The sequence below is a fragment of the Paramisgurnus dabryanus genome, chromosome 4 (genome assembly GCF_030506205.2).
Source record: "Paramisgurnus dabryanus chromosome 4, PD_genome_1.1, whole genome shotgun sequence".
In the NCBI taxonomy this organism is placed as follows: Eukaryota; Metazoa; Chordata; class Actinopteri; order Cypriniformes; family Cobitidae; genus Paramisgurnus; species Paramisgurnus dabryanus.
The window spans coordinates 16,556,486-16,572,549 of NC_133340.1; the positions used below are offsets into that span (position 1 = coordinate 16,556,486).

General features: G+C 35.8%; 1 protein-coding gene across 1 annotated transcript; it reads right to left on the minus strand.

The window, feature by feature from the left end:
- Positions 1-11,149: 11,149 nt before the first annotated feature.
- On the minus strand, positions 11,150-15,849 carry LOC135746783 (prostaglandin D2 receptor 2). Its single transcript, XM_065265480.2, has 2 exons — positions 15,719-15,849; positions 11,150-12,947 (listed from the first exon to the last, which is right to left on the minus strand). The coding sequence occupies exon 2, from the start codon at positions 12,943-12,945 to the stop codon at positions 11,650-11,652; it is 1,296 nt and encodes a 431-aa protein (XP_065121552.1). The 5' UTR covers positions 12,946-12,947; positions 15,719-15,849; the 3' UTR covers positions 11,150-11,649.
- Between the last annotated feature and the right edge of the window lie 215 nt (positions 15,850-16,064).

The following is a 16,064-nucleotide window of genomic DNA, read 5'->3' on the forward strand; positions in this document are numbered from 1 at the left end:
TTGAAAAAATTCTGTTGATTCTATACCTTAGTTCCATGACTAATCCCTGTGAAAAAGCGACAGGGAACATTTGTTTTGCATTCAATCCTTCTTTTAGGAACAGGAAAATTCGACATCTTTTTCGGTGTTACCTACTATTCCTTCTGTTCTGTTGGGAATTATTTTTTATGATATTCCTTGGAAGAGAGTGTGGTCTTTACCTAATATATATTTGATCACAAACAAGGTATCCTTTAAATTGCTACATCATGTTTACCCTGTGAATATTTATTTTAAAAATGTTTCTGGAGAAGGATCCTCTGTCTCTCATTTTTGGGAATGTGCCCAACTGCCCATGTAGCAACTTTTTGGGAAAAACATCTGTTTATTTATACTTACTTCTCTGTTGGATCATTTTTCTTTGTTATACAAGGATGTTTTGTTTGGGTTTTATTGGGCTGAAAAGTACGGAGCCCCTAAGGGGACCTGGAGCAAAAATTAAATAAAGTGTAGTTTCATGTGCTCACGTGAAACTTTCATGTGCTTACGCGAAACCTTCATGTGCATAATTTTTAATAAGTTTTTTAAGTTCATAATTTATAAGTTTAGTTTCACATGCTCACGTGAAACTATCGCGTGCTCACATGAAACTATCGCGCGCGCACACGAAACTATTAAAGAGAAAGTTTCACGTGTGCGCGCGATGGTTTCATGTGAGCACGCAATAGTTTCACGTGAGCACGCGAAACTAAACTTAAAAAAAATTCTGCACATGAAGGTTTCGCGTGAGCACATGAAACTAAACTTTTATTAAGATTTTTTTACTCCAATGTCACCTTAGGGGCTCGGTAGTACGGAACTTAAATGACAAATATTTCTTACCAAACCTAGCAAAAGTTTTTATACATAAGTGCAAATTTTTGTCTGTAAAGCCCCCATTTCCTATATTTTGTATAAGATTTAAAGTGTTATTTGGATACAATATCTATCTCCAGCTGTTAAAGCCTTAAAATTCTGTGCATCTTATAATATTTGTTCCTACCTATAGTGTACAGTTAACAGTGTGCCTAGTTGTTTAATGATGTAATTTACCCTGGCCATGTATTTTATTTATTTATTTCTTGTCTGTGTGTTCATTTTTTTTTTGTCTTGTGATTTTATTGTTAATATGTTTGTATACTTTTGTAAACCTGTTAATATTTCCATTAAAAAAAGGCTAATTGGTCTGCGCAACGCCGTACGCTCAAGTAGTTATAGCAGTTGTAGCTGGTTTGTCACTCTCTGCGCTGTCTGTGGTCCTGAATAGCTCGTCTTGGGGGGACACATCCCCCTTTGCCCCACCGTGGTTTATTGGAAACAGTGTAGTAACCATGTTTTTTTGGTTTTAACTGTAGTAACACCATGGTTCATTTTCGTAAGAAATAATAAACATCACAACCAGCAAATAGGCTACTAGAAATGAAAGAATTGAGGTCTATGAGATTAAAGGGATTTACATGTTCAGGTATTTACAAAACAGACATCTGAGATCTATTGCCCTTTCCCCTCTCTACTCAGCAGTAAAATTAGATTTTGGTTCAGATAAACTAAAGGTATTACAGTATTCAATCCCACATTCATGGTGTATTACCATTAATCTCTTCAGATTCCACAATAAACTTTTTACTTTATCTTATGATAAGACAAAATTGCAAACTATCCCCAAAGTAGTTGATACAAAACAGTAAGATATACTATGCTGCTTGATTCATCTTTTCTCTTTATGTGCCCTTAGCAAACTGCATTGTGTGAATGTAACCACGAGGGGGCGGCACATAAAAATAATTGATATTCTGACGTCAAATTGATAGATGGGAATGTGGGGCAAATATGCAGATGTGCAGGGTGGATTATGCTCATATGCATTTATTTTTTTACAGTCTTACTTATAGCTAAAAGCGTGATGAAGTTATATATGGTGTCTGTCAAATGCTTAATTTTGATGCTTATATGCTTGACATTAGATATATATAATTCATGGTTTCCGACAAGTGGGCAGAGATGTCATTTTGTGAAATGAATGTTTGAGGTTTGAGTCCATTTCTGTTAAATTAATGTGAATTTGACAACAATGTAAACAATTTGAAAAACAAAAAGAACATAATAAAAGCATAGTGTAAAAGTTTAATGGCTGCTGTGAGAGTACAATTCATCTCAAATGTTATTCTGGTGTGATGCATGCAAATTTGTTTTGATTCCTAGAATCTTTTTAATTCATACACTCAGTTTTTTATGCAAAGAGGGCCATAAAACAATAAACATGTATGCATTGAATTGCATACGTGCATGAATGCATGTAATCCTGCACTGACTCATCAAAGTGTCTGTCTGACCATCTGATAAATTTTGATCATCTGTGTCTTATACATTAATGGTAGATCGGTAAGGGTTAATTTCCACAGCACATAATTTGACCATAACACATCTATGAACGTACAGTCACATATAGACAAACAAACTATAAATCCGATTTACTCACATAGGTGTACCTAAGCTGTTTTCTGCCACAGTACCACAAGTTTAACTAATGTCATATATCATGTATATGGGCTACATTTGCATACAATGTATGGAACCAAACAAATACTTGTTTGAAAAGAGTAACACACATTGCATGTTAACAAGAGATTTGTACATATGTGCCTTTGCTATTTTACGTCTAGATAATTTCTTACTGATGCGTGCCATTGTTTTAATTAATCATCATTATCATATAATATGAATGGTGGATGAAAATATTGTTTTGTCAGACAGCCAGACATCGGACTTACAGAGAGAAAAATGTAGAGCATCTCATTTCTGTTGGTTCAAATAGCTTTGGTGCACGCGCGTGTGTCTGTATGTGTGCGCTATAGAGGAGATTTGGGTTGTCTGTTGTATATTTGTGGGCTGTCAATGGATTAAGGCCAAAGCCCAAGAGAAGAGAGAAAGCAACAGAGAGACAGAAATGCAAAGAGGAAAATTATGTCACCTGACATGTTTGTGTAGCTGCATGTTTACATGCATTAGTTTTTTTATCATATACAGAAAAAGTAGCATTTATTTATTTATTTAGATAAATTGTTTGTAATTTTGATTAAAGCATTATTTACTGCTGATCTAATATATATATATATATATATATATATATATATATATATATATATATATATATATATATATATATATATATATATATATATATATATATATATATATTTATAGCAATGCATTCAGTTTGGCACTTAAAAGTTAAAGTACTAACAGTTTTGTCATAATTTGCTCAACTTCTTTACCTCCATGTGCTTTCTTACCTTGAGTTATATTTCAATGTTAGGGATTGTAACCTTTAGTCATTCTTTACTTTCATTCAGTCACAAACATTGTGCCTAACATCTGTATTTGTGTCCAATATAAGAAAGCACCTACAATGACAAAGCAAAGTAATATGGGTTGGAAACAACATAGAGTGAATAAATTGACACTATTATTTTTTAGTTAAACTTTACCTTTAACATTATTCAGGTATAGGGTTTATCTGTTTGTTTGATGTACAGTATGATCATAAAGCTATTCTAATGTCTGATCTTGTGGCCAAATACTATTATGTGGGCAAATCTGTAGTGTTGAGTGAATCCGTTTTTAAAAGGATCTGTGTTTTTGAGTTGTTAATCTCACCCGTATAATCCTCTTCTTCTCAATCAATCTCTCTCTTATTTTTTTTCTTTCATCCCTTGCAGCTATTTACTCTTTTTCCTTTCCTCCATCGCAGTTACTCTGGCACAGGAAGATTTTTTGAGTAATGTTTGTGACCAAACCATTCATGAGCCCCAATAGTATTCTTTTTACCTACTATGGAAGTGAATGGGGCTCATGAATGGTTTGGTTACAAACATTACTCAAAATCTATTTATTTGTGTTCATCAGTCAAATAAATGTGTACAGACAGGTTTGTATGAGAGTGAGAAAATTATAAATTGTTATTTTTGGGAGAACTATAACAACTTTTTCCTGATGTTATTGATTTTCAATTTTATTTTTAATTATCAACTCCCCAGAGATTTAAAGTTTAACTAGTATCTCTGCTGGGTCTTGACTAGGTCAGAGGAACAATAAAATCATTTAAGGGGGACTCAAGTCATCAGTTTAAAAACAATAATTTACCAGAAATACAAATACTAGAATCTTAACCCTTAAGCTTACCGAATGAAATTCACATTATTATCGAAACTTCAAATTAATCTCATAGGGGTGAAGGTGAAGCACTCTGCCTAAGTAGCAGTGCTTCGCCTTTTGAGAATATAGTTTCCAGTATGGCTGTGTCTCATATGACCTTGTTATTTGTACACGCTGTGACTATACAAATCACAACATATAAATAGGAAAATTTTGGCATTATTTTTCACTTATTGGGAGCAGGATGCTAGCTGGAGCCATTTACTTTCAGTCTTTGTGCTAAGCAAGGCTAGTGGTAGGTGCGTGCGTCAGACAGAGTTAGGAAGATGAAAAGGTATGCATGGACTTACACAGTTCTGTAGCTAACTCTGGGGGACACGAAAAAAGTCAGCGTGTTCCTTTAAACAAGCAACTGTTGTCTGTCTGAAACCATCACTATAATGACAACAAATAAATGCCTTTGGTATTTTTAGAGATTTGTCAGCATATTAAAATTCATAGTTATACGGTCACTTATGCAAACTGTCACACTTCACTCGACTTTATGTTATCTGGTAAAACACAAGAAGACAATTTAAAGCAATGGACAGCTTTTTTACAGTCTGCCAGTTACTCAAATTATGTCTAACATCTTTTGTAAATATCCCTTTATGTAGATTATTACCTCATTGTTTAGCTTACACAGAACAGCCTACACTGTAAAAAATTATATCAACATAAGTTTTTGTTTTACTTTTAGCTTAAACAAATTAAGATAAAACTTATTTATAAGTCATATCAACTAAATACAGTCAAAATATGTTCAATTGACTTTTTTATATTTTTTTATAATAGTGTACACTGTAATAAAAATTATATTATAAAACGGCCCATTCTGGTGCTTCATTCTGATTGGTTGAAACGCGTTCTAAGCCATGATAAAATACTCCGGTCACACCATGGTTCAGACCGCATTACATAAGTATCACTGCGCCACTGTTGCTACGTACTGATTTACTTATAACGTCTTTAATCATAATTTTCTACAATTATGACATCCGTCAATAAATGTTGAGTCATCTCGTCAATGAAGAGAAAACGTTCTCTGGGGAGTTTCTACCTTAAATCCATATTTCCGCTATCATCCACTAGGTGGCATTCTTACCCAACTTAAACACTGACGCATTCACTCAACACTAAAAAAAAACCGTGTAAATTTTGATTATGGCTCTTAATCTGATCTCTTACAAAAGTTCTTCCCCAAAATGGAATTATCTCCGCTTTTAGCTGAAAATTTGAGAGGTGATAAGAGAACAAATGAAGGTAGGATGAGACATTTTTTGTTCGTTTCATTTGATATATTTTGTTTATTTAAAGAAGAATATTTTTCTGTAAGGCATTCAACTAAAACTGGGTGGCAACTTAAAAAAATACATTGAATGTGAAAGAGTTATGCATGCTTTCAAGCATATTTGATCCACACTTCAGCAGTTGCATGATATAAATGTTAATGTATAAATTAGATGAATGTTGATTTATGAAAATAAACACCACAGTCTTATTTTCATTGTGTCTTTGCTGCGTCTGTGTTGCTTGAGAACTGCGCTCTGTTTCAGCCACACTTGGCGGAAGAGTTATATTTGTACTAATATAATTACAACTTTTTATGTTTTATTTTATGAAATCCTGCTATGCATATGTAGTAAACGTTTTATAAAAGCAATAAGCCCCGCGAATCAGTGGTGTTACAGTGCATTTTATAACAGCTAAGGAGGTTTTAGGCACCCTGCTTCGCGTCATACCTAACAACGCCCCTTAGCTGTTATAAAATGCACTGGTAACCCACTGCTTCTTGGGACTTTTTGCTTTATCAAGATACGTTTTTGTTTTATTTTAACGTAACAAATTAAGTACATTTTTGTAGGTCCAGATTTCAGATTTTTTTGTACAAAACTCATCGATTTGAAAAGGGCTGTGTCCCTGATTGGCCAGCTAATCTGTACGTTACGATTGGTGTGCATATCCTTTTCAAACATGAACAGCCAGCATTAAATAATAAATATCTTAAATTCATAAACGAAATAATTTTCTTGTAAAGAATAAATTTAATACACTTTAAATATGTTTTTCTTTAAAACAATCACTGAAAAAGTAACACTGAATCACTGAAAAGTACCAGATCATACAAGCAGATTATCCAGTACAGTTCACATAAGCCCAACCAAACAAAATCATCTGCTCCAGTGACAGCAACAACATACCTGACCAAAGACAGATGCCACAATGGGTCTGAGTTTTCTACGCTCTGTCTCGCCTCTGAGGGGCTCTTCATCAGGTTCATGAGACAAGTTTAGGCTGAGGGTCTTGGTTTTTGGTGGCCTTTTAAAGCTGCCACCTGATGAGGTGCTCCATCTCCTCAGCTTGTCAATCTTCTTCTTAAAAGACCCCTACATTGAAAGTATAGAGAAAAAACATTTGCTGTACAATATAGCGTGAGATAAAACCAAATTGAAATAAAACAAGAGGAAGGAATGCCTTTATAGACATATACCTTAAAGTTTTAAATACACAAAGACTTTTATGGGGTCAGTTGTCACAAATGGAATCGACAAATTAATAGCATATTAGCCACACATTTTAAACAATGACAAAAAAAGATTTGACCACATACAACCAATAAATTTGTCAATTTGCCCACACTTGCTATTCATGAAAAAATACCCATATCATGATACTACAATATAAAATCTCAATAAAAAACTTAATCCTGTTTTCTAATAAATCTTTTGAACTATACATTTTCAACATGTGTTTAAATACGTTGGTCCCATACCTTTTTGACAATCTTGTCTTGGGGAATCTCCATGCTGCCTGCTTCCATTGACATTTTTTTCTGAGATTTTTCGGAGCATTAATGGTTTTCTCTGACTCGGTTTACTCAGGTCAAATTTTGTTGCAGAAATGCGTTGAGTATCTCTGTCTCATGGACATCACTTGCCCCTCCTCTCTCTTTTTCACTCTCTCATCTCTTTCATTCACTCTGTCTCAATCTGTTTCTTTTTAATACTGCCTCTTCATCTCTCTCACTCTCATTCATACGTATATGCTCTCTTGACTCCTCCCTCTTCTGCTTTAGAGATGCTCTGGTCAAATGTACATTGCCAGATTCCTACAATAGGCTTTTATTGTAAATTCATAAAAATGAATGAATGCAAGAAAACTTGCTTAAAGAAAACTCACACTTTTACTAATGTCTGGATGGGTTAGTTTAGGGACAACGATAGTTTTTGATTTCTTTAGTTTTACATTAACTGTATTTGTCCCACATTATACATGCTGACAGTGTGTGATCTGACTGTAGATCAAGAAAAAGGTTTCATCTCTCATTTTTTCCTCTGGTTTGCATCTGATTTAGTATAATCTTTTATCATGTCTCCTGCTCTCTCGTTCTCTCTGTCTCTCTTTCAAAATCCTCTTACATCTGCATCTTCTGTTCCCACCCACATTGTTTATTGACATGTATACACATTTATTGCAAGGTACTCTGCAATGCTTGATTCTGATTGGTCAGGTGCGACATTTTGAGATTTGTTATTCCCTCTGGTTATTCCCAGATAACAACTGCCTGCAGCGTCATCCGGATATTGTGAGTCATCTTGATTGGTGCAGCTTCATTTCCACAAAAATTAAATATAAATAATTAAACAATACTTAAAGGTTCAATATTATGCTCACTTATTTGTGTTCACACACTGGCAACACACATTAATGTTCAAACACCTAATATATGCCCTTTAACTCTTTTCCCGCCATTGACGAGTTTTCTAGTCAATTAGGGGAAAATATTTCCCAGCCAATGACGCTTTCCTGATGAGTTTTTACAGTAATCTGTAATTTCTCTATTATCCACTACATGGTGCTCTTTCTCCATTTATAAAAAACTGAAGCAAAAACTAATTTAATTAATTTTAAACGCTGTGTGTGTTTTGATAATCATTCTGAATCTGATCTCTAACAAAAGTCCTTTACAAAAATTCAATTTTTTTCAGCTTTTTGCTCAATTTTTTTTCTTTTTTAAGAAACCTACCCATATTTAAGAGGTTATGAAAAGAGAACAAATGAAGATAGGATGAAACTTTTTCCTGTTTTGTTTGTTTGTTTGTTTGAAGGCTCTGAGGTATGTTATTTTATTTGATATATTTATATGTTTGTATAAAGAAGAACATTTTCCTGGAAGGCATTTTGTGAAAATCACAAAAAATGCTGGCGGGCAAAAAAAAAAGGCTGGCGGGGAATGAGTTAAACCAAACTTCCCGTTCAATTATTACGGCGCATCTTTCATGTCGTTTTATGTACTGGTTTATTTTTTTCTGTTTCTTAAAACCATTTTCGCTTGAGTTTGGGGTTAGATTGTGCAATGATATTACGCCATGCCTAAAAATAGTCCCATTGGTTATTGACCGAAGAGTCAAGTTTTAAATAGGAAAAATATCAAAACTTGTTATTTTTAGCACAATGCTAATGGTCTAATCAGATTCAATGGATAATGCTAAGCTATGCTAAAAGTGGTACCGCCAGACCCAAAGATCGGCTGGATGGATTTCCAAATGGTAAAAATCAGATGTTTAACTCTAGGGGAGCTGGAAAATGTGCATATTAAAAAAAAAAGTGGAGTGTCCCTTTAATGGTCAAAACGAATGTTAACTAACTGCACAAATTATGCATTTTTTTGGATTTCCTAATAAACATTAGTCAAAACAGCACACTTGTGTCCCTCGCAATACCACAACCATTAGCTTTAGTGGCTCACCGGAAGTCTTACACAAAGGAGCTCAAAGATGGCGGCACCCGCATTTACTCCAAAAATAAGCTGGATATGTTTATCCCTTATGTGTTTTTGGGGATATTTTCATCCACTAGAGGGTTTTTACTCTTAACTCTTTCGCCGCCAGCATTTTAAAAAAAGTTGCCAGCCAGTGCCAGTGTTTTCTTGATTTTCACAAAAGTTTAATGCCTTCCAGAAAATGTTCTTCTTTAAATATATAAACATACAATATACCAAATGAAAGAAGTTGAACAGACCCTCTGCTTTCAAACAACAAAAAAAGTTTCATCCTACCTTCAGTGGTTCTTTTGTAATCAGCCCTTGAATTTGAGTAGGTTTCTGCAAAAACACCACATTTTGAGCAAAAAGCAGAGATAATTCCATTTTTGTGACGGACTTTTCATAGAGATCCCATTCAGAGCGATCTTTAAAACAGACACGGACATGCAGCCGCTTGCCATAGGGCAATACTTCCGGGTTTAAAAAGTTGCTGGAGGGCGCCACCTGGTAGATAATAGCGGTATTGTGGAAAGCCGGAAATACTCGTCATTGGCAGGGAAGCGTTTTCTCTTGATTGACGAGATATCTCGTCAATGGCGGCGAAAGAGTTAATTTGGCCACAACTTTCTCTCTGTTTTAGCAAATTGAATGATTTTTGGTGACAATCTTATATTTACATATATTTTAAGAAAATGCTTTGACATTTTCCAAAAACTCGACAATATACCCTGGGCAAATTTACTACTTATGTTTTCATCCACTAACAACACGAAAGGTAGTAAATTTGAACAATGCACACGGGTTATTTGAAACCAATAGTTGGGTTTATTCATGTTTTTTCCAACCATCTGCAGAAATAACCCAGCATTTAGAGTGAAGGTAAGACCTATATTTCACATCTGAGCTTCTGTACAGTGATTTTGTTTTGTTCTGACTGAGACAGACAACATTGCGCACATGAACACAATAATGTTAGGCAAGACCAGGAGTGAAACATGTAGAAAGAATCCAGAAAAACAACTGATCCCAATCTTAAAATTTATTGTAATCTTATGTCACTCCCAGTCGATATGCATATGCAAGTTTTTTCACCTTCATTCTTTTACTTAATATGAAAACATTTATGTTGACAAAACTCACATTTTTTAAGTGTTACCAACTGAAGTTATTTTTTTTTACTAGATTCACTTTTTACAATGTTTTACTTTTATGATATTTTAGTAATGGATTGCCTATCAAACATGTTTCTTCACCATTTGGTTTCTATTTACAGTATGTTGATACAATCTAGTGACGCATACACACGGTTTTAATACCACGAAAGCATCTGTTTTGTACAACTACAGCACAGAGATAAATTTTTATAGCTTTAAACACAAACTGCTCCGTCTGTTCACCAATTTCTGCTGTATTCTCTCACATGAACTCATTCTAGCTCCAGACAAAAAACTGGGACAACTTTCACATTAAGCGTACAATTATATTTTTATATTAAACAATATATATTTACAATCCTGAGACAATGGTTAAAATCTGGAATGTCTGGGTTTACCAAAGTATGAGGATATGAAACGCATGATATGAAGCTTTGAAATTCACATAAATTGTTAATCTGATAATATAATTTTAAATAATACTGTTTATTAAATGCAAATTGTTCTTGCTTATATTAACATTGAAAGATTGAAATCATCTTATCACAATCAGCTCTGCCCGCTTTCTGATACTGTAAAAAGTCAATGTAGGCTTAACTTAAAAAATGACTTCAATTGGTAATATATATATATTTTTATTTAATGTTGAAGTGTTACCAATTGAAGTAATTTGTTTAAGTAGATCAAACTTTCACTTTTTACAATATACTTTCTCTTTAAATATTTAAAGCTAAGGTGAAACAAGGTTTTACGGCTGTATTATATGTATTTTGCAGAATTACAAAAATACTAGTGCTGGGCAAAGATTAATCGCGATTAATCACATACAAAATATTTATTTATTTATTTATATTTTTATATATTCTATGTGATATATAAATAAATAAAAAATAAATATAAAATTAATATATATCTGTGTGGTTAAATATACATAATAATTACACACAGTACACACATATATTGTGAAACAAAACTTTTATTTTGTATGCGATTAATCGCGATTAATCTTTGCCCAACACTAAAACATAAAAAAATAAATTTAAGACTAATTGAATGAGTTCAGTGGTAAAGGCCTAGACAAATACCATTGACTGATTTTTTTTACACCTTTTAAGATACAAATGTTTTTAATAATGTTATATCTGTACGTGTGGTCAGGATTAGATTAATCTGAGCAGTAATGTTGTATATATGTATGTGTGGTCGAGGGTTAATCTGAGCACCGTGAGAGAGCCGAGACAGGAATATGGGCCATGTCGTTTTTTGTCTGTGATTGAGGGATTTTTGTTTTTTAGTACATTGTTTTTTCACCAGTTGTAAGGACGCGCTCCCTTTAATATTCTCAAAATCACATCAACCTCAGAGGTAATCCAGCATCACTGTGGCTTTTTACCGAGCAGACGAAAGCAAAGGAGAGAGAAAGAAACGGCTTATATAACCATCCAGTGATGGGGACTTTCCTTTCAGTAATGTTCATCTTATGTACAACAGAGTAAAAAATATTTCTACATCTCAAAGTTAAATTTTTTCCTCCTCCTCTCCATCTTTTAAGGAAGACCTTTTAAAGCCGAGGAGGTTGGTGGAATCCTTGGAGTCTTGCTGGATTCGTAAGGCGCTGGGGCTAGTGGGTGTGCTGGGAGAAGTGGGAGACAATGTCATTTTTCTCCTGATCCTCCCTGAGGCCGACATTATTGGTCCTGTTTCCTCTACCAGTCCCTCAAACAGAGCCCCCAGACTCTGTCGGATTCGCATACAGAAGCTTGGACAGCTAAAAGCGTAAATGATCGGGTTCAACACAGAGTTCAAAAAAGCAAATGTTGTTGCCAAAGGCAAATACACCTCCACCAACTCAACCGTGTGTGGTCTGTACTGAGCAACAACCTCAAGCAAACAGAAAACATGGTATGGTACCCAGCAGATAAAGAATGTCAAGACCACAGACACAACCATTTTTGTGAAACCTGGCGAGAGTTGAGCGGCATTTCTGCCCGACGAGGAAGCCGTGGACAGGCTGCCGAAAATACTTGATTTACTCTCTTTGCGTTTGGTCATATCTAGGCGTCTCTTCTCCAGCCTCTTTCTGCGAGCTCGCAGTTGAACGGCCAAAGATGTGTAACTGATGGCGATGACCACTAGGGGCACGACGAATGCCAACAACGCCTTGGACACCGCAGTTGCCGCCTGCCGCACCTTACAGTCATGATGCAGTGAGCTCGGAGAAGAGTACAGTGCGAAATTATGATAGCAGAGTTTTCGGCCATCTTGTTTCTCCACAACAGAACGAAACATGAAATACGGAAACGCGTTTAGTGCTGCCCATGCCCATCCCAGTCCGCAAACCTTCCATGCTGCCGACACAGTGCGCCGGTTCTGAGTCCACACCGGTTTGGCCACTAACAAGCAGCGATCCAACGATATCACAGCCAGTAGAAAAGCAGATACAAACATGTTGATGAAAAATATGGAGGACTGGGCAGAACATAGTAGGCCTCCCAGCTCCCAGCTGTGGCCCATTAGTAAGTAATAAGTGAAAAGTGGCAGAGTTAGTGTAGTAAGGAAGTCTGAGAGTGCCAAATTCAAAACCCACACAGCTGCAACGGTCTTGCGACGGAGACGGCAGCCAATTGCCCACAGCACCAGTCCGTTTTCGAGGATCCCCAAACAGGACACCACACCGTGCACGGAAACCACCGCCAGGTTCACACGAGTGTCGTTGTTCAGGGTGTGAGAGACCATTGTCTGTAGAAGAGGACAGTGGAGGTCAGAGGACGAGGAGGGACTTAAGGAGGTGTTCAGAGGAAATGGGGAAGCCATTGCTGTAAGAGAAAAAGAAAGAAAAAAATTTAACGTAAACAACCAAAATTATGTCAATGTCTCAATTCAATTTTGAAAGTTAAATATTCTTTGATTCTTGTTTTTTTGTCATTTTCTTTATTTTTGTTCACTAGGGAGACAATGACACGGATCCTCAACAATTACTGGCTACGTAAATTAGTGTTTTATAAAAAAAATGTATGTAATGCATATATATGCAACCCAATCTCAAGACAAGTCGTGTTATAGTCACAAAATATTTGATTAATTTATTCGTGATTCGACATGATTTTCTGCTTTTTTGTGCCATTGAGCACGAACGTCTTTTTCATGTCACTCAGCACAGATTTCTTTAAATAGTTTTTCATGTTCATGGTACGCCTTTCTTTTTTGTGTAATTTTATGTATTGTTTTCTCAGTGTTTTTTCCTACACTGTCAGAAATAAAGGTACAAAACTGTACCTTTTCTGTCACTGGCTGTACCCTAAGTTTCCGTTTGGTACCTTTACATGAATAAAAAACAGATTACAATTTTGGGGACCTACTAATATGTATTTTTGAGGTACTAATAAGCTCTCTTTGGTCCCAGCATGTACCTCTGAGGTACTAAAATGAAATCCTTAGGTGCAAAGCTGTACTTTTTGAAAGGGTACAGCCCCAGTGACAGAAAAGGTACAGTTTTGTACCTTTATTTCTGAGAGTGTATTATTTTACCATTGTCGCTTAGGGTTGGGGTTAGAACGACTTTCTGTTATGCTGCGTTCACACAGGCCGCGGTAGAGGCGTCAAGCGCTAGTGATTTCAATGTAAAGATGCGTTTACGCACATCTGGAGGTCTTGCGGCACGAATGAGGCGTTTAGTGCGGCAGAGGCGAATTGAGCGTTGCCACGAGGAAACACGCAAGTTGAAAAATCTGAACTTTGGCAGAAAATCAAGGCGGGTTAACCAATCAGGAGCTTCTCTAGTAGTGACGCGATTACAGGAATCGAGTGGAATCACAGAAGCCCCTCCATGACGTCTTTTACGCGCGAATGAAGTGGAAAAATGTTCCAGTGTCCACTACATGCGAATAGCGTGTTTTTGCCGCCTCTACTGCGTTTGGTGTAAATCCAGCATTACATTTCAGACATCCACACGTATTGAAAGGAGGGCTGAACTGTGGACTGAGCACGATTTCTGTGATCGTGGCTCCTTATTGGTGGTTGTACAGTGAGAGAGGTTCAAAGACGGCCGTTTTCCCGGTTTTGCTTCCGAAGATAACCTACGAATATTTTCTGACAATGTCAGAAATTTAGCATGATCAACGCACAGTGTGTTTGCTGCTACAACCTGTGTACCAGTATTTGTTTACCACTAGCGCATCCTGGTGCCTTTGCGCTAACATGTGCTGTCAAAGTCAAAGTTTTGAATGTCTACATGCTTGTTGATAGTCAATGATAGTCTTATTGTGTTAGTCTGTCTGTGAAAATCATCTGTCACTATGATGTCTTGGTTTAGTTTTGTGCAAACGCATCACAACAGATTTACCCAAGAATCCCATAATACCATCTGGAGGCATGTTGAAATGTTGTCTCCGTTTAGACATGCATATGACTGATCATTAGGATTTAGTTAAGTCGGAGAAACAGTTATTATTGTCTGCGGAGTCCGTTTTTGTTTAATTCTGAGCAGAGAGACATTCAGTGGATCAGAAATTAGACTTTTGTAAAGTTTTGCTTGTCGCTGCTCTTTGCACAATATAATCAAACCTAATATTTCTCCGAATATTGTGTTTATGCTGGTTACGCATAACCATGGTATTAATGGTTCAGAACTTATGAGGGTTTCCATTTATCCATTTTGAAAAATGTTGTCATGGGGTCACTTGAGCATGTCAGTTCTTGCCTCAACAAAAACATTACTTCTTAGGAAACAATGACAGAGGGGTGGGAAGTGTTGTAGAAAGAGAGCAAAAAGTCTAGAAATCACTCTCATAGATAGTCAATTTTGGTAACAATGCTTACTTTTAAAAAGTAAGGGCAATACAAAAAACATTTGTGACCGCATGAATGAATTATGTAGGGGAAATCTATGCAAGCGCATCAGTCAAAAAGGAAAGTTTTACAAGAAATTTTACTGTGAATTATCAGCATCCTCTTCTTTTTAATACTTTCTGTAAAGAAAGTTGTAGATTTTAAACAAACACCTTACTAGGAAATAATTTTATTTAAAAAACTCAGTCAGAAATGGTCAACACATGATTTTAAGCTGTCACTGGAATGGTATCCTTTAAAAAGGTCCTAATGTGTAACATTTAGGTACATGTATGTAAGCATTTGGTACCAATATGTACCTATGAGGTATTAATATGATCTATTTAGGTGTAAAGGTATACTTTTTAGAAGGATACCGCCCCAGTGACAGGACAATTTTTTCACCATTTCTGACAGTTATTGTTCTAATCTTAAATGAACGTTTCAGACATCAGTCTTAAACAGCCAAAGGCAATGATTATAATAATTAAATGTATGCTTTCAATAGAAATAAATATTTTATATATAGCACAAGCAACAACTAATCTGGATTCAATTACCACCTGTGTGCTTTCAAATCTCTTTAGTCTTTATTCTTTCAACCGTATAAGCTATGACTGTAACAAAGTAACACGTTTTTCCAGTTGAGTTTGCTGGTTCACATACTGTCAGTATTGTTTAATGTCCTCCTGTTTGTATTTAACACTCACATTAAAGTTTTACTGTAGTGAAACTTGGACAAATTTTAAATGCATCATACCTTTTGTGAAGTTTGTTTATTGCGATTCCTTCTCGGCAGCAAAGCATCGTCTGCATCTGCTCCTTTGAAAAGCCTCACTTACTTTGCTGAATTCTTCTTCGCCTCCTTCCTCATTCTCTCTCTGATGCTTGTCAGTCGTGTTTGTACTGTAGCCAACTGTAGTTTTCTTGAGGTGGGCTAAGACAGACACAGACGTAGTAGAAAAGGTGTGTGATCTTTTTCTGTCACATGACAGCATTTGCCCTTTGTAATTATTGTATTATCCTTTCACATACACCATGACAATATACAGATGACAGCTGCTGAGCATGTCGACACATGTCCACACAGACATGAACTTTAAAAT

What these genes read in the sequence shown, in the direction of transcription:
- LOC135746783 (XM_065265480.2), bottom strand. Translation starts at nt 12,945, where the DNA reads ATGGCTTCCCCATTTCCTCTGAACACCTCCTTAAGTCCCTCCTCGTCC.